Source organism: Triticum aestivum, chromosome 5B (genome assembly GCF_018294505.1).
Source record: "Triticum aestivum cultivar Chinese Spring chromosome 5B, IWGSC CS RefSeq v2.1, whole genome shotgun sequence".
In the NCBI taxonomy this organism is placed as follows: domain Eukaryota; kingdom Viridiplantae; phylum Streptophyta; class Magnoliopsida; order Poales; family Poaceae; genus Triticum; species Triticum aestivum.
The window spans coordinates 429,343,596-429,363,582 of record NC_057807.1 but is presented as its reverse complement, the minus strand read 5'-3'; the positions used below and the strand labels follow the sequence as shown (position 1 = coordinate 429,363,582).

Sequence of the window (19,987 nt, the reverse complement as noted above, 5' to 3'; positions counted from 1 at the left end):
AATACTTGCTACTTGGTAACAATTTACTTCACTTAATAGTATAGACTAATACTTACTTTGTAGCCCAAAACTATCCGCACGTATCCAACGAGCTGTTACGATCCACTGGCACCAAAAGGTACTTAAAACACTTTTACAAATAAGCTGATGTAAAGGATTATGATTAGTGATAAGGGATGAAGGGGCCAACCCCAATTAAATTCACTGGGAGAGAATTATAGTTTGGAAAGTTAACTACTCTCCCTGGTTCATATTAATTGACGCATATTTAGTATAACTAGTATAATGCTGGTGTGCTGCTATGGCGTACAATCATATAAATGAATCAAACAAATGGTTAAGGTCGTCTCCAAGGTTGAAGCTCGTTTCTCCCTGGCGTGTACGGGCGCCGAGCAGGCTCCCCGAAATTCAACTGTCTGAACAGTCCGGACTCCCCAAAATCCAGATTATATGGTAGGGAAATATGGTTGTCCGGATTATCCGCCATGTTATCTCCAACAAGTGGGATATGCACAAAAACTCCATCCCGCAATGTACTCTTCCCTTTTCAGCCGAACTCTCCCCTCCACACTCAGTTTCCCACCGTAGTAGGACATTTCTCGCCGGAGCCCTCTCCTTTAAAACCAGAAGACTCCCATCTCACCTTCACTATGAGTCTACAGTGGCAAAGAAATCTCAGTGCATTACTATTGGCAGAAGGAGAGAAATGTCATGAGCACGTTACAACAAGCGCTAAAATTCCTCCCCCATATCCCACCTTTCCATTAACTAGTGTGATTCCCTAGCATGCTTAAGTATTAAACGATCAAATGAGAAGGCAAGCACTTCCAAAGAGGAAGAGAAGCAAATTATATGATGCAAGAGCTGGATATATTTTGTTTTAATTATAAGAAACATCATATTGAGTCAATGAACCCCTTTCTTCGATGTTAATTAATTTCATAAATAATGCAAGAGAGCCACGAAGACATCGCAACCAGTTAGTTCAAAGAAAACTTAAGCAATACCACTCACAACAAACAAAAGTGAAACATAAACTGTATGATGGTGCAAATCTTGTATAGAAAGAAAAGAACAAAACATTGTTTCTTTAGAAAAATAGACCCACTTAAATAATATTCCACGGAAAAACCCTCGCCAGCACGCAGGACCTTGGATGCCGCCACTTGTTGCTCTACGACGCCGCGGTCATCGCCTCCGTCACAAGGATCAGCCTAGAAGCTCGGGCACAGCTGAATGGAGCGGATCCAGACACCAACAGTGAGGAGCATCTCTGCCCACATGCTGGCCCAGGGCCCCCGCCACCTACCGCTCTGAGATGTTGCGGCCACCGCCATTGCCACCCGCTGCTTCGTGATGCCGCTATGGACGTCACCACCGCGAGGAATACCCGAGACACTATTCTTCATTTTATCATTGGTTGCCAGATTATTTTCAGTTCAACAACCTTCATACTCAAACTTCACATTCCGTGCGAAATCATTTAATTTCAAGAAACACAAAGTGGTCTAAATCGACAACAATTCTATTACCATTATACATAAAATTTCATATCTGTCAGCCGCCGCCTTCGTGAAGGCTATCGCGACACATCAACAATAGAAGGAACACGTGCGGAGGAGCCGAATCGAGCGGGTGCTGTAGGGCAGATGACTTTAAATTGCCGAGGGAGAGCGTGACACCACAATTCCTCCAACTCCTCCTTCCCGCCTAGTTCTCGAGCTGCCGCAGAGCGGTCACACATCACTATCGAGGGTTGATGTCACTCACAATGGTGGAAGAAGGGTGACATCCATAGTTAGGTCACCGCCTCCGTCATGAGGAAAGTCCGATAAGCTCGAGCACTGCTGGATGGAGTGGATCCAGATGCCAGATGTGAGGAGCTTCTCCGCCCACGTGCTGGCCCACGGCCGCCATTGCCACCTATCGCTCCGAGATGTTGCGGTCGCCACCATCGCCACCCGTTGCTTCACGATGCCGCTATGGCTGCTACCACCGCGAGGAATGTTCGAGGAGCTATCCTTCATTTTATGATTGCTCCCCAGACTATTTTCAGTTCAACAATGGTCATACTCAAATTTCATCTTCTATGACAAACCATTTAATTTCAAGAAACACAAAGTGTGGTGTAATCGTCAACAATTCTATTGCATCATACATCAAATTTCATATTCTCCACCCGCCGCCTACGTGGAGGCTCGTGCGACACATCAACATAAGCACCGAGTGTGGAGGAGCCGAATCGAGCAGGTGTTGCAGGGCAAGCGACTTTCAATAGTTGGGGAGAGGTGACACCACAATTCCTCCACCTCCTCCTTCTCGCCTGGTCCTTGAGCTGCTGCAGAGCGGGCACAGATCACTGTCGGGGGTCGGGGTCGTTCTCCATGGCGGAAGAAGGGCGACATCCATAGGTAGGTCGCCGCCTCCGTCACGAGGAACATCCAAGAAGCTCATGCACGACTAAATGGAGCGGATCCAGATGCCATATGTGAGGGGCATCTTTGCCCACATGTTGGCCCAGGACCGCCGTGGCCACCTATCACTCCGAGAAGTTGCGGTCGCCGCCGTCGCCACCCGCTGCTTCATGATGCCGCTATGGCTGCCACCACCGCGAGGAATGTTTGAGAAGCTATTCTTCATTTTATTATTGCTTGCCAGATTATTTTTAGTTCAACAACCATTTAATTTCAAGAAACACAAAGTGGCGTAATCGTCAACAATTCTATTGCTGTCATACATCAAATTTCACATTCTCCGCTCGTCGCCTCCGTGGAGGCTCCTACGACACATCAACATAAGTACCGGGTGTGGAGAAGCTGAATCGAGCGGGTACTGCAGGGCATGTGACTTTCAATCATCGGGGGAGAGCATGACACCACAATTCCTCCACCTCCTCCTCCTCGCGTAGTCCTAGAGCCGCCGCAGAGCGGGCACACATCGTTGTCGGGGGTCAGGGTCACTCACCATGGTGGAAGATAGGTGACATCCATAGGTAGGTGTGCATCGTGGGTCATATAGAAACCCTAGTCAAGGGGAGAGGAGTCGAGTGGCGGAGCGCAACCTCATGATGTAAGAGGATCCTTACACGGAGGGGAATAGACCACTGAAGAAAGAGAGAAGAGAGACTCGTGCGGTGCAGGCTGAATCATGAATAAATTTTTTCAGTAAAACCGATGGGAGGGGAATGATTAAAAAATTGATACATTGATGGGGTATCCCTTCGGTCGGTGTGAGTCGTGGGTACCAGCGAGGACTAGTACAGATTGCCATTTTATAATAGATTGCCTTTTAATAATAAAGATAGAGATTATAGACATGTGATTGATACCTTTCCATAAATGTTGTCTTGTGTTATCAAACATTGATCCTTTCCACCGATTTGGTCTTTAAAGATTGATTAGAGATCACTGTGATTGATTTCTTTCCATAACGACATAATATATCGAAGATCGATCTGCATAATTTGTGTAGATTTGGCAGATAAGAACTGGATAAGTTGATAATTGGGCTAAAAACCGGTTTAAATAAATTAGTGGGATAGAAAAAAAATCGGTGGGAGAGGTTTAACCAGAATGGAGGCGATGCTACCAACTCGCCATGGTGTACAGTTTTGTATCGATTCTAATAGTATGCCGAGCACAAATAATAGGTTGGTCATAGAAAAATGAAACAGAAAAAAAGGAAACCAAAAAATGGAACATAAAAGAAAAAAACCGAAAAATAAAAACGCCCACACACGTCAACTGTGCCGGTCAACTTTGTTTACAATTGATGTTTTGATAAGATTTGATTTAATTGACTTAATTCATGACATTATTTTGGAAAAGTACCGATTTGGTTGGATTTTGTTTTAGAAAAGTGTTGTTTTTTATATTATAGCGAGCACAAAGTAATAGATTGATCATAGAAAAATAAAGCAGAGAAAAGGAAATCAAAAACTAAAACATAGGAAAAAATAAAAAAAAATAAGAACATGTGCACTCGTCAAATGGGCCGGCCAAATTTAATTATAGTTGATATTTTGTATGATTTGATTTGATTTGGGTACGCGTAGAAGGAAAGTAAAGTTTAGTGAGATTTTGTTAAGATTTGATCTAAATAAATTAATGTAGGACGTTCTTTTAGGAAAGTGCTAATTTGATTGAGTTAATGCATGCGTCAAATGGGCCGGGTTTGCGTGATGCTCGTAGGTGTAATATAGGGCTGGTTGGAGGTGAACTTACTCTTTAGAGATTTTATACTAAAGTTATAGTGCATCAATTAATTTGGATAGGAGGAAGTAAAACATTTGTAGTAGTAGATCTTTGTAGTAGGTGTAGCATTATTGTTCGGCAATTAATGTAGTATACAAATTAGTGGCAAACTCATGTCAGTAGCTGAAACTTTGTCAATTCATATCCTCAGCCCGCCGGCCGGCGCCATCGTTGTCTCCAAAGCGCCGTGCGCACTAGCTTCCAAAAATGGAGTCCTAGACAAGCGCCATCCAGCTACCGTACCCAGCACTCAGACACGCGCGCACCCTCGCAACGTAGGCATGGACGTGGAGGCGCCCAAGGACGACGACCAGCGCCCCGCGCCGCCGGCGCGCGGCAAGGCGATGCATCGGTTCCTGGTGGCGCTCAACTGCGGGATGCTCACGCTGGGCACCACGGGCGGGCCGCTCCTCAGCCGCCTCTACTTCAGCAAGGGCGGGCACCGGAAGTGGCTGTCGGCGTGGCTCGAGACCGGCGGCTGGCCGCTGCTGCTGCTCCCCGTGGCGGCGTCGTACCTCAGCCGGCGCGCGCACGACCCCAGCGCGCCGGTGGTGCTCACCCCGCCGAGGATACTGCTCGCCGCCGCGGGGCTCGGGCTGGCGACGGGCGCCGACGACTTCCTCTACGCGTACGGGCTGTCGTTCGTGCCCGTGTCAACGTCCGCGATCCTCATCTCCACGCAGCTGGCCTTCACCGTCTTCTTCGCGTTCCTGATCGTGCGGCAGCGGCTGACGGCGCTGTCGGTGAACGCGGTGGCGCTGCTGACCGTGGGCGCCGTGGTGCTGGGGCTGCACGTGTCCTCGGACCGCCCCGCCGGGGTGACCAAGGGGCAGTACTGGCTGGGGTTCCTGCTCACCCTGGCCGCGGCGGCGCTGTACGGGCTGGTGCTGCCGCTGATCGAGCTGACCTACAAGCGCGCGGCGGGCGGCGGGCGCGTGGTGACGTACGCGCTGGTGATGGAGATGCAGCTGGTGATGGGCTTCTTCGCCACCGCTTTCTGCACCGTCGGCATGATCGTCAACAACGACTTCCAGGTGGGTGCCCATCTCCCTCACTCCTCTCTCTACACTCTACTAGACCAGGAGAGTAGGAGTATGCCACGGTAGTTTCTCTTGCTTGGGTCGCCTAGCGGCAACGACCCTGACCCAGAGTTCCCCTGGACAGTAGCCGTCAGCACTTGAATTCCCCCGAATGATTTCCCCTTGGACCAGACGGCGATTGGCATCAATACGACGGCTACACCGAAAACGATCCACGCCGTCCGTTCCATTTGGACCCAAACAATTATTGGCGCAGGCTCTCTGAGCCTAGCCTGTGAATCGTGATCATGCTGAAAACGACGAGAGCCCGATAGAGCATATTGATCCGGTAACGTGGACGCGCTGTAGCTAGCTGTTCCGTCGTGCTCGTACAACGAGCGATCGGAACCCACGGGAATCAAGTTATTGATGGTGGCTACAGGCGGCCGTTGCTTGCTAGCCTCTCTTTTCCTGGATGCCATCATCGTCGCAGCTGCAACCCAAAAGCGACATTAGGCGAATAGCCTTTGGCTTATTGGAGGTAACACACGATTTCAGTGAAGAATGAAAGATATGAAGCGTTCCTACTCCATCGAGGGAGCCGCGTGGTAGTTTATATTGATGCGTGGCCGAAGCCTGGCTTGACGTACAAGGTTATGACAGAAAGAGTTTGGGTAGAATACAAGAGAAGGAAGGAGGTTGAGATTACAACTCTATATTCTAACACCCTCCCTTAATCTCAACTAACCTAAGTTAAGATTACTCTTGAATTCTTCAAATGGTCTTGCTGGTAGTGCTTTTGTAAAACCGTCAGCCACTTGATCCTTAGAAGGAATAAATCGAATCCCAAGTTTCCTTGCCGCAACCCTTTCTCGTACAAAATGAAAATCAATTTCTATGTGCTTTGTCCTGGCATGGAACACTGGATTTGCAGACAGATATGTTGCTCCCAAATTATCACACCATAAACATGAGATACGATTCTTCTTGATTCCCAATTCCTCAAGAAGTGATTCAACCCAAATGATCTCAGCAGTTGCATTAGCCAAAGACTTGTATTCAGCTTCTGTACTTGAGCGTGACACAGTAGCTTGCTTTCTAGCACTCGAGGAGATAAGATTAGATCCAAAGAACACTGCAAAACCTCCAGTTGATCTTCTGTCATCACTACATCCTGCCCAGTCAGCATCAGAGAATGCACTCACAAGAGAAGAATTAGACCGTTTGAAATGAAGTCCTATTCCCATAGTATGTTTCACATATCTCACAATCCTCTTGACAGCTGACCAATGTGCAGAAGTAGGTGCATGAAGATATTGACAAACCTTGTTGACAGCAAATGAGATATCTGGACGTGTGAGAGTTAAATATTGTAGTGCTCCCACAGTACTCCTATACCTTGTACTCTCCTCCTCTTGAAGTGGCTCACCCTCATATGCTGAGAGACTTTCTGAGGAGGATAAAGGTGTAGGCATTGGCTTGCAATTTTTCATCCCCATGCGAGACAGAAGCTCAAGAATATATTTTTCCCGATTTAACACAATACCATCTTGAGTTTTCTTGACTTCAATACCCAAGAAGAAATGCAAATCACCTAGGTCCTTCAAGGCAAACTCTGAGCTCAAATCATGCAAAAGAGCATTAGTAGCATTTTGTGAAGAACTTGCAACTATGATATCATCAACATATATAAGCACAAAAATGACTACTCCCGCCTTGTTATAAATAAACAAGGATGTGTCAGCCTTGGAAGCAACAAAGCCAAGATATTTTAACTGTGAGCTCAATCTGGAATACCATGCTCTGGGTGCTTGCTTTAGACCATAGAGTGCTTTATCAAGCTTGCAGACATACTGTGGCAATTTCTTACTCTCATACCCAGGTGGTTGTCTCATAAACACTTTCTCTTCCAGAACACCGTGCAGAAACGCATTCTGTACATCTAGCTGCCTTAAACTCCATCCTCTGGATACAGCAATGGCTAACACAAGTCTGATAGTTGCAGCTTTCACAACGGGACTAAAGGTGTCCTCATAGTCAATGCCATAATGTTGCTTAAAGCCCTTTGCAACTAGACGTGCCTTATATCTGTCAATGGAGCCATCTGCCTTCTTCTTAATTCTATACACCCATTTGCAATCAATAATATTTTTACCTCTCTGATTTGGTACAAGATGCCAAGTCTTATTCCTCATGAGCGCAGAATACTCCTCATCCATTGCCTTTTTCCATTTAGGATCATCAAGTGCATTCTTCAACGATGTTGGTTCTCCTGAAATATACAACATTCCATATGGTATAGTTCCATCTTTCCTAATTTTAGGATTCCGTATACCTTTCTGTAGCCGGGTCATAACACGTGGAGAAACCTCTCGCTGCACCACTGGTATACTTGCCACAGAAGATCCAGGAGAATCTGCTGATGCAGTGGACTGATTTGTCGTCATATGCGCAGGGGATCCTGTGACTTCTGGTGTGGCTGCCCCTTCTGCAGGCACTGGCGCAGAGGATCCGCCACCCGACCGCGACTGGAGGCGCGCGTGGTGCGGGGAGGATCTGGTCCCGCCGCTGGTCCCGCCTGACGCTGGCGCGCGGGGCGAGGGGGATTCGGCCCCGCTGCTGGTCCCGCCTGAAGCTGACGCGGCAGCACGGGAGTGGCCCGCCCTTGATCCAGGATTGGAGCCATCAGGGGCTTGATCCGAGGCGGATGCGGTCGCGTGATCTGAGATCTGCGCGCGTGCAGGGGTGGCAGGCGCCGCCAGATCTTCTTCGTCATCTGTGCCAGCTTCGTCTCCTTCCTCAGCATGAAATATAGGATCAAAACCAGCCATATTTTCGAGATCTTGGTCATTTTGAGCATCGTTTTCTCCAGGGACCTGCACAGGCATAAGAGAAAGACCAGTACCAGCTGGAATATCATCACATTGGTTAGTACAATTGTTGTCGCCCCCATGATCAAAAGACCGAAGATGTGAAGGAAGAAGAAGAATTTCTTTGCGGAGAAGTGCACCAGCATTAGGATGAAGGGATGCAAAGGGAAACACGGACTCATCAAATACAACATCTCTGGATATATACACCCGACCAGTAGGAACATCAAGGCACTTGACCCCTTTATGCATGGGGCTACAGCCTAAAAAGACACACCGTTTTGAGCGGAAAGCGAGTTTGCGTGTGTTGTAAGGCCTAAGATTGGGCCAACAGGCACAACCAAAAATACGAAGAGATGTATAGTTGGGTGTGACACCAAGAAGTCGTGTAATGGGTGTTTCCAATTTGATAACTTTACTTGGAAGCAAGTTGATGAGATATGTAGCAGTTAAGAATGCTTCATCCCAAAATTTAAGCGGCATGGAAGCATTTGCTAACAAGGCAAGCCCCATATCAACTATGTGACGGTGCTTTCTTTCAGTGGATCCATTTTGTTGGTGAGCATGAGGACAAGATACATGGTGTGATATGCCAAGCTTTTGAAAGAAAGAATTTAGTTTTTCATACTCACCACCCCAGTCATTTTGCATAGCAATGATTTTAGAGTTCAGTTTGCGTTCAACAAGATTTTGGAAATTGAGGAAAACTTGGAATACATCAGATCGCTTTTTCAACAGATAAATCCAAGTAAATTTACTATAGTCATCAATAAAACTTACATAATAGGAAAATCTACCAACTGAAATAGGAGCTGGCCCCCATACATCTGAAAAGATAAGTTGTAAAGGGGCAGTAGACACACTAGTAGAAATTGGGTAAGGTAATTGATGACTTTTTGCTTGTTGACACGGATCACAAACTGACTCACTACTAGGCTCATAAGAGAGTTTATTTTTGCTAAGAACATATCTAACTATGACTGAAGATGGATGACCTAAACGACTATGCCACCTTGATGTAGATAGCTTGGTGACAATATTTGCTTGTTTATTGGACCATGAAGATGATGATGATGATAATGATATGAGTGGGTAGAGTCCTCCCACGCACCGTCCTCTAAGAATGACTCTCCTTGTTTTCAAGTCCTTAACCAAGAAAAAATAAGGATAGAATTCAATAAGAACATTGTTATCAAGAGTGAATCGATGAACGGAAACAAGATTTTTAGAGGTTTGAGGAACATGCAAGACATTGGTCAAGTGTAAATTTTTCACGGGGTTTTAACAATTGAACTACCAATGTGTGTGATATCCATACCAGAACCGCTTGCCGTGCGAATTTGGTCGCCTCCATTGTACTTCTCCCGCATCGTCAACTTGTCAAGTTCACCTGTGATGTGGTTTGTTGCTGCACTGTCGGCGTACCAGTTGGTGTCCACGCCATAGGAGACTGCATGCACCTGCTTTTCTTCCTGGTCGTTTTCTTCATAACGCCACCAGCAAACTCGTGCACCTCCTGGATGGTGTCTGTAGCATATCTGACATTCTGGATAGTCATGCTGTTGCTCACGAGCCTGCTGTTGCTGTTGCTGTCGAGGACGGCCTCTGAATCCGCCGCCTCCATTGGAGGAAGACGACTGTCGGTCACCGCGGTCACGGCCTCTTCCTCCACGCCCGCGAGATCTGCCACGGGACTGGCCACGGCCTCTGTAGACCGCATTAGCGGATGAATAGAACCCGCCTGAAGATGAGTCGCCTAGCATCTCCATCCTTTGATCAAAGGCAGCAATCTGGGCAAAAAGATCGTCGGCTGTGATGATGTTTTTGACAGCGCCGATCGCCGCCACCACGGGGTCGTAGTCGCGGTCCAGTCCGGCCAGAATATAGTCCACCATCTCCGGATCAGATACGGGACGACCTGCAGCAGCTAGTTCATCCCCAAGACTTTTCATCTTCGCCATATACGCCGAGCTTGACATCGAGCCCTTCTTGGTATTGGTGATGGCGATTCTCAGATTAGTAATCCGAGACTGAGATTGTGAGGCGAAGAGATTTGTCACCGTCGTCCAGAGCTCAAAGGTGGAATCTTTCCCAACAACTTGTGCAAGAATTTCTGGAGACATGGAATTGAGAAGGTATGATAGAACCTGCTGATCTTTGGCGATCCAGGGTCCGTATAGGGGATTTGGCTCTAGGGCCGTGGTCTTGTCTGCCTTCGTGATCTCCGCCATCTTGGGTGGAGCGGCATCGGTGTTGTCCAGGAGCCCCGTCACCTGCGCGCCTCGCAGGGCTGGGAGGACCTGCGTCTTCCAGAGGATGAAATTACCTCTTGCGAGCTTCTCAGACGGCGGCGATCCAAGGTTGAGGGAGACGCCGGCGGAGGAAGCCATGGAGACGATGATGTGTGGTTTCTAGGGTTTTGGACTGTGGCTAGATGTATGAGAAAAGGTGGCTCTGATTACCATGAAAGATATGAAGCGTTCCTACTCCATCGAGGGAGCCGCGTGGTAGTTTATATTGATGCGTGGCCGAAGCCTGGCTTGATGTACAAGGTTATGACAGAAAGAGTTTGGGTAGAATACAAGAGAAGGAAGGAGGTTGAGATTACAACTCTATATTCTAACAAAGAAAACCAAGGAATCATTTAGAAAAGGGTTGCTTGACCACGCACAATTTCTGGACCACACAATTTGACAGACATGAGTGTGGCCCGGGAAAGTATCGGGTGCTCCTATCCCTGGATACTCCCGGTGCTCCAATGTCAAAAAAATATTTTTAAATGTTTCAAAAAATTCCAGAAAAATATGAATGTTCACAAAGGAATATGACTACACCCCCTAAAAATTTTAGGTCCAAACTCGAAACGCACATTGAGAAACAAAATTGTGAAATCTAGCATGAAGAGTGTTAAAAAGACAAAAGCAACATTGACACTATTCACATTTGGTTTTTTTCTTTTTCTTTTCTCAATGTGCATTTCGAGTTTGGATCTGTAATTTTTATGGCTTGTGTCACATTCCTTGTGAACATTCACATCTTTTTCCAAAAAAATTGACACATTCAAAAATGTTAGAGCACCGGGAGTACCCGAAGGCTGGGAGCACCGATACTTTCCTCGTGTGTCCACCCCCAATCAGTCGTCATACAAGACATTGCTGCATGCTTATTAGTAATAGGAAAAGCTAGGTAGGCATGATGCAAAACCAACGTGGAACAGTCAGATGGAAAAGATTTCTTTGTTAAGCGAATCATGGATAATCCTATAAAAGAAGATACTAGGAAGATCCCGGAAGATCGACAAAGCTTCTATCTGCGAGCGCATTCCAGCTAGGACTGGTGATCATGTACATGTTGGCTATGTTGGCTTTTGGTACTTCTATGACTCAGCTACTTTGGCTTGGTCGAGCGCTGTGAACGGTCATATCTTTGTTGCCTCTTTCTGATAAAATGGGGCGGGGAAGTAAAAATGTAATACCAGAAACTGCCTCATGGATAGTTACAGCGTCCTACTTTCTATGTTAAGCAAATCCTCCTCCTACTTTCGATGGACGGCTCATATATGGGCAACTAGCTCAGACAGTAACTGAGTGCGCCAGCGTCACCATAGTTAGACACTATCAAAAATCATGCTTTTGTTCCTCCACTTCTTCGTTTCTGCATATGTCGCAGTTGGTTAGACCACGCCTAAAAGCTGACGCAAAGTACTAGCGAGCTAAAAGATCTTATATACTCCCTTTGTTCACTTTTATAAGGCGTTGAAGACAATTTAAACAGCGTGCAAAGTAATCCATTTTTAGTTGTCTAAAACGACTTATAAAAATGAGCAGAGGGAGTATCAGTTTACAGAAAGAGTACTACACATACTACTAATTGCTCGAAATAAAAAGGTAAGGCACACACACATACTAATTGATGCTTTGTGTGTGTGGTGTATTCGTGCAGGCGATCTCAAGGGAAGCGCGGGCGTTCCAGCTGGGGGAGGCCCGGTACTACACGGTGCTGGTGTGGAGCGCCATCCTGTGGCAGTTCTTCTTCCTGGGCGCTGTGGGCGTCATCTTCTGCGTCCACACCCTGTTCGCTGGGATCCTCATCGCCGTCTTCATCCCGGTCACGGAGGTGCTGGCCGTCATCTTCCTGCACGAGAAGTTCACCAGCGAGAAGGGCGTCGCGCTCGCGCTCTCGCTCTGGGGCCTTGCCTCCTACTCCTACGGGGAGTACAGCGACGCCAAGGTGGCCAAGAAGAAAGCGGCCTTGGATGCCCAAGCCTCGTGACTAATATAGTACACTTCGATTTGGAAACTCATTTTATGTTTTTCTTCAAGAATTATGATTTGGATTGTTGTGCTTGTCTACTTGTAAGGCATACATAACCTGCCACCAGAGGTAAATGGCACGGTTATTGTCATGACCCAAAATTCGAGAACCTGGTAAAAAGTACTGATTTTTGTCCTATTAGCTTATGTAATGTTATTTACAAAGTTATTCCAAAGTACCTAGTCAATAGGCTTAGGCTAGTTCTGAATGATATTATTTCTCCCTTCGAAAGTGCTTTTATTCCAAGATATATGATCACCGATAATGCTCAAGTGGCCTTTGAGTGTATCCATCACATAAAAGGATCCCACAAAAAGTTAGTGTGCTTATAGACCTGATCTCTCCAAGGCATAGGTTACCTTAAGAAAATGATGCAAATGTTATGCTTTGCTCACCATAGGTCGAATGGAAGTCCTGTGTGACCTTGGTGAGATATTCCGTAAAATTTAATGACGTCAACTTGTATTATTTTGCACCGATGCGTGGGCTTCGGCATGGTGATCCGTTATCCTCTTATTTGTTCTTGTTTGTTGCTGATGGTCTCTTTGCTCTCATTAATGTAAGGATTATGCCAGAAAATATTTCTCCACTGAAAATCACAAGGGCTCATGATATCTTACATTTCTTGTTTGCTGATGATACATTACTGTTCTTCAAAACTCATGTTCAGCAAGCAAACCATGTTAGAATTTTTTTGGAAGTGTATGGACACGCAACTGGGCAACTCATCTATCCCCATAAATGTTCAGTCCTCTTTGGTAACTTTTGTCCCGAGAATGGCATATATGCTGTTAAGGGTGCACTGCAGGTCACCACCTCTCGTTTTGAAGAAAAATGACAAAGGAACCTACAAGTTAAACTTACAAAACGTTTGTTTGCTTTTGATGGTCACACTACTCAGGCAGATAAAGAGGTAATCATTAAGTCGGTCGCCCAATCAATTCCGAATTATATTATGAGTGTGTTCAAGCTACCACTTGGTGTTTGTAATGACCTGAACCATTCGGTACAAACTTATTACTGGGCACAGAGAAGGGGAAGAGGAAAACACACCAGTATGCTTGGGACAGGATGACCAGACCGAAGTGCCAGTGTAGCCTAGGATTAAGAGATTTCAAGCTTTTTAATCACGCTTATTAGCACGACAGGCTTGTCCCTGTTCTCATTTGTTGAAGGCTAATTATTACCCAAATGGTAAGTCGGAGGATATAGTATTTGTAGCGAACCCTTCACCGACATGGCAGGCTATTTGCCATGGGCTTGAACTTTTGAAAAGGGGCCTAATTTGGAGGATTGCAAATGGTCGAAAAGTTAGAATATGGCGGGATTGCTAGATTCCTACTGGAGGTCTCATCTCTCCAAAAGGACGATGCAGGTATAAGTGGGTCTCTGAGCTTATGGGCCACAATGGAAACAAGGATAATACAAAATTGCAGCAGTTTTTTTCTTCCGGCTGACATTTATGAGATCCAAAAAATCCGACCTTCTCATAGTTTTGACGAGGACTTTATTGCTTGGGCTCTAGAGAAATCAAGAATATTTTGGGCCCATAACGGTTATTGTTTAGCTTCTGATGAGTTAAATAATGGTAACATTCACTACCAGAGAAAACCCTAGTAGTAGCGCGGCTCAAAGCCTACTAGTAGCGCTGGGTCCAGCGCTACTGGTAGGGCGCTACAACTATTGCCTAGTAGTAGTGTTGGTTAAACCAGTGCTACTGCTAACCTGCCTAGCAGTAGCGTGGATACAACCTGCGCTACTGCTACCCTACCTAGCAGTAGCGTGGGTATAACCAGCGCTACTGCTACAATTTTCCTGTATTTTTCTTTTCTTTTCCGTATTTGCGTTGTATTTATACAGGTTTTACAAAGTAGTCTCATGATATTATTTATGATCATGATGAGTTATTATATCATTGGGTGAAAGAAGCACGGATTAGATTCAAGTTGGTCACTTTGGATCCATTCACTTGAATCTAATCCGCGCTTCTTTCACCCAATGATATAATAACTCTGGTTACTTTGGATCCATCCACTTGAATCTAATCCATGTTTCTTTCACCCAATGATATAATAACTCATCATGATCACAATAACAACTCGTCATCATCATCATCAGCAGCATCATAATAATAATAATATATAACAACTCGTCATCATCATCATCATCATCATCATCATCATCATCATCATCATCATCATCATAGTCATAACAACTCCTCCTCCTCATCATAACAAGTCCTCATAATCATCATCTATGAGTCATATAACAACTCATCATTATAGCTAACATATTGTAGCACATAACTCATCATAATAACTAATCATCACCATCACCATAGTCATAATCAACACTAGCTAATTGTTCTTACTACCTAGGACATAGTACTCTCCCCTAGGTAAAATAGCATAAAACAAGTAAACCGGTCCATCTCCAAAATGGAGAATGGAGATCCACCTGTCGCCAACTTCTGGCTTGCACACACGCATGTTGTCTCCAATCGGTTGCGTGCGTGTCTTCATTAGTTTGCTCCATTCTTTGATATTGAGCCTTCCATCTTTCAAAGAAATAGAGTATGCACTTTGGTAAGCTGTCGGCTGAAATGATCATAAGCTAACCATGTACATACTCCCTTCGGTAAGCATCATGTGAGGCACAACCTTGCTCGGGAGCTTCTGTTGAACAATATAGTAACATATTCCCTCCGTCCCAAAATAAGTGACTCAAATTTGTACTAGATTTAGTACAAAGTTAGTACAAATTTGAGTTAGTTATTTTGGGACGGAGGGAGTATATAGTTAGCAATGTAGTTTACTTAAGAAGGATGTATGCAACAAACTTATCATCATTAACAAAATCATTCAAAGTTTTTGGCAATGAGGTTACCATCAAGCAACTGATGAACTAGTGGCACGTATTCAGTATAATTTGTACTGATAAACTGATTGGTCTTAAAAGTCTCAACATCATCTATAAATGAGACAAGATATCCTTTCTCCTCACAATTAAGCTCGAAGCCATAGCTGCAGTACGTCATGTCCACAGCTTTCCGAGTATTTTTTGGAGATAAAAAATAAGCTAACAATTATAAATAAACAAGTTTAGTAGCGATGAACACTAAATATTTTTAAATAAAAAATATAAATTACTTAACAAATTAGTTTGACAAACTCACATTTAGGCAAAACAGGAAGCATATGCACATCGACTGAAATGTCGATATTATCTTCAATATCTTCATCTTCATTACGAATATCAAGAGTTATTTGCATATTCTCCGCAAATCCATAGGCCTTACAGAGAGCTCCCAATTTGAGCAACCGAAATAGGAGTTATTAAGCGCATTGTAAAGCTTAACTTGAAAAGCATAACCATGCTTAGTCTTAAGGTAAGCTCTCCTCGTCTCCATATTCTCAAAGTCTTGGAAACCAAGCTTCTCCAAGACATAAGGTCTTGCATGGCAGGGGATGTACTACTCGAATTGGAAAAAAAAGGAAATTACACATTGAAGCAAAGAATCACAAGTCATGATTGATTACGAAGAAATACTTGTCGTCGTTGTGTACCGTACAAACATCGAAGGTCTCTTCTAGCTTGACGGTGAAGTACCTACCATTTTGCAGGTGAGGCATCCTGTCGCACATGCCCTGGTCGTTGCAGTAGAATTCACACTCCGGGATCCTATCATCGTCAGACATTTTCTATGTTCAAAGTTCAAAGATTATAAATAGATGACAATTACTAGGAACTCAGCACACAAATCACTATTCACCATGGGTTGACTTTCGGTCTGTCGACGCTTTCCTTAAAAACCTTCATGTCACGTGGTGTATATGGTGGGCACTCCCTCTCTGATATATTAGACCGTCGGTGATGGTCGCTCCTCCCTTCGTTCCCGAGTGCATTACACCAAAATGTCTAGCACACGGGAACGAAGGAGAGGCGACCCCCACGACAACAGTCAGGATTCTTCCTCTCTGACATTTGCGACCGTGGGTGATGGCCACTCCTCCGTTCATTTGAAAGTGCATTACACCAAAATATCTAGCACCTTCGAATGAACAAGAAGCGACTCCCACGACAACAGGGATTCTTCCTCTCTCATATTTCCACAATCTATTGTGGACACTCCCTCACAGATAATTAGACCATCGGTGATGGTCGCTTCCCCTCCTTATCTCGTGCATTACAAGGTGTATCACGAGAAGAAGGAAGAGAAGCAACCCCACGACAACAGTCGCATCCTTCCTTCAAGAACAGACCGAAAGTCACACAAGGAGCCCTAACAGAATGACAGTTAACCCGTTACATATATCGAGTAGTGAGATAAAAAAATTACCTATCGAGCCGGAATGTCATTTAATTCCTGTTTCGGCAAATCACTGGCACTCGATATTTCCTACTTTATAGCACAAGTCATGCTAAAATTCACATAAAAATCTGGCACGACCTTTGCTAAAATAAGACATATCGATCGCCTAAAATTTGCCGGAACAGAAATGAATCAACACTCCGACAAAACATAGGCCACTCGAATTTTCCCTGTGATACAAAGATGTCCATACACATTGTCACAACTACTCATCTACTACTACTACAACTATAAAAACATCTATGAAACCACATAGACCATGTTTACTCACTATAGACTATGGTTGTCCACCGGGCGCGGGTGTCGTCAGTGATCTTCTGGGCATCGTTGACCGGCTCGTCGGTGATCTACCTTGCGCCACATGAGCATTCAAACTTGCTGCTCATTGCATTTCAATGGTTCAAAATATTAACAAAAACATTTCAATGTATGTCGGTGCAACAGACCCAGGGTATGTTGCCCTGACTGTGCACAAGATCAAGATTGAAGCACCAGCCCAAGACAGAGTACAAGAAACCAAGAGATTCAAGAAACCAACGGGCAGATCTGAGGAACCAAGACTAAGCCAGAGAAGCAAGATGACTCCAAGAGAGAGGACTCCCTTGCCGGGTAGGCGAGCCCGGCAAGGGGCAAGGCCACCCCCAGAAGAAGACGACCGAAGCGTCACCGCAAGGCCTACCGGGACTTGCGGAGGCTGAACCGCCTCACCGACCACTCCACCATGACTCACATCGTCAATCAGTGCGGTGTCAAGCCGCAAAGTGATTAAGTGGCAGCCATTTGCCACATGGCAGCCCCTTTCTACCAGAAGACCCACAGATGACACATGTCCTATGACGTGTCAGGCAAACAGACATGGAGCTAGCAAGATAGCCCGGCAAGCCTTGTCGGGCAGCCAACGATGTGACACTAAGCGGTGCATTTAATGTGCTCTGTCAACCTGCAGAGTTAGGTATAATAGCACTATTTGCCATCATATCAATGTCTAATGACTAATTTGCCACTGTGGTGACCCCTTTAACCTATAAAAGGAGGCCCAAGGCAACGGTAGAGGGGGTTAGAATGTTGGATAACTCACACCCCCGTACGTGCGTAGTCGCAGCTGCCCTAAGGCAACCCTTGCCGGGAAAGTGTACTACGCTCCACCACCACATTTCCACCATCAATCCACCAAAGCAGGAGTAGGGTTTTACGACTCATGGCGGCCCGGACCTGGGTAAATTGCTTGTGTGATCCCTACCGCGCTGCCCCACGTTGGTCTGCTCTTTGTGCAACGCGACATCCCCCTGCCGAACCAGCAAGGGGCCTCCTGGTCCCATGTGTGGCCGTGGTTTTCCTGTGACATCTTGGGCGCACCAGGTAGGGGGAATCGCTTGCGCGAACCTGAGTGAGCAGCGCGTCACCTTCATCGCTATCTGGATCTTCAACGACGCCATCGACCATGGCACCCAAGAAGAAACCTTCTTCTTTGGTTCATCCCGCCACCTCAAAGGCTTCGCTGCCCGCGGCCTCCAACGCTGCGGGGGGCATAGAGACGCGCGAGGACATGAATACTGTTGGGGCTATGGTCGGGGCAGGCGCCGCCACCACTACTTCCCCTGTGGCCGACGCAGCAGCAGGAGGCACCGAAGGAGAGTGGCATCAGCAACACCCCGACGGCCACACTCCGCTCATCGACAAGCACAACCATAGCAACGGCGCTTGGTTTGGGGTAGACCGCCATCCTCCGACCACTCCCACCACTCCCACCACTGGTGTAGTCGTGGCGCATGCACTTTCCCCCGGGCGAGTCAACCAAGCCGCTGCGCTCAACGGAGCCGCTGGCCCTCAAGCACCTTCGCCACACCACCCTGCCAATTAAGTGGTCACACCACTTCAACAGGGGCGCGGCACTGCTGCCGCTGGCACCATCAGGAGCCAAGCGACGGCACGATCGGCTTCATCATCGTCCATGCCAAGTACAACTTCAGAGGCCATGGCGCGGGCTCAACTGCTATTGAGGTTTCCGCCAGCGGCCAAGCAGATGGATAAACAACGTGCCACCATCCAAAGCCTGCTCGGCTTCGCCGAAGCTCAGGGCTCACGGCAAGCTGGCCCGCCACGGCCTCCCCAAGCAACAACAACGGCTCATGCTACTGCCCGCATGGAGGGAGCCATCCCCACGGTGTAGTCCCCGCCGCGGCAGCCGGCGCGAGCCTGACATCACCAGGAACCCGATGACGTCTTGATGGCCTCCTCTGACCCTCAAGCACGTCCTGGCCAACGTCGAGCTCTGGAGGATAGGCGGAGAGGAGACGCGCGCGTTGTTGAGCAATGCCGCGACGACCTCCACCCAACCAACGGGTGCGACAGCCCCGACGTCGACGAGCCCGCGCTCGGTATTGGCGGGAACGTACCTTTCGAGGTTGGCTGCCCTGACTTTACCCGTGAGCTGAGGCAAGTCTGTTGGCCGTCCATTCGTAAGTTCAGGCCAGAGATACCCGAGAAGTACGATGGGAGGCTGAACCCGACAGAGTTCTTGAGCATCTACACCGTCGCTGTTCAGGCTGCCGGGGGAAGGGGCGAGAAGGTGTTCGCCAACTACTTCCCTTTGTCCCTCAAGTCCAATGTGAGGTCTTGGTTGATGCACCTGCCAGAGAACTCCATCTCGTCATGTGCAGACTGATAACCCACAAGTATAGGGTAACGCAACCGTTTTCGAGGGTAGATTATTCAACCCAAATTTATTGATTCGACACGAGGGGAGCCAAAGAATATTCTCAAGTATTAGCAGTTGAGTTGTCAATTCAACCACACCTGGATAACTTAGTATCTCCAGCAAAGTATTTAGTAGCAAAGTAGTATGGAAGTAACGGTAACAGTAGCAAAAGTAACAGTAGCGGTTTTGTAGTAATTGTAACAATGACAACAACAAAGTAACTAAGCAAAGGACAATATGTGAAAAGCTCGTAGGCATTGGATAGGTGATGGATAATTATGTTGGATGCGATTCCTCATGTAATAGTTATAACATAGGGTGACACAAAACTAGCTCCAGTCCATCAATGTAATGTAGGCATTTATTCCGAATATAGTCATACGTGCTTATGGAAAAAAACTTGCATGACATCTTTTGTCCTACCCTCCCGTGGCAGCGGGGTCCTAATGGAAACTAAGGGA

At 46.4% G+C, this 19,987-nt stretch overlaps 1 protein-coding gene across 1 annotated transcript; it reads left to right on the top strand.

Moving 5' to 3' along the window:
* Positions 1-4,377: 4,377 nt before the first annotated feature.
* Positions 4,378-12,721, top strand: LOC123112266 (purine permease 3). Its single transcript, XM_044533215.1, has 2 exons — positions 4,378-5,287; positions 12,085-12,721. The coding sequence occupies exons 1-2, from the start codon at positions 4,535-4,537 to the stop codon at positions 12,412-12,414; spliced, it is 1,083 nt and encodes a 360-aa protein (XP_044389150.1). The 5' UTR covers positions 4,378-4,534; the 3' UTR covers positions 12,415-12,721.
* Positions 12,722-19,987: the final 7,266 nt, after the last annotated feature.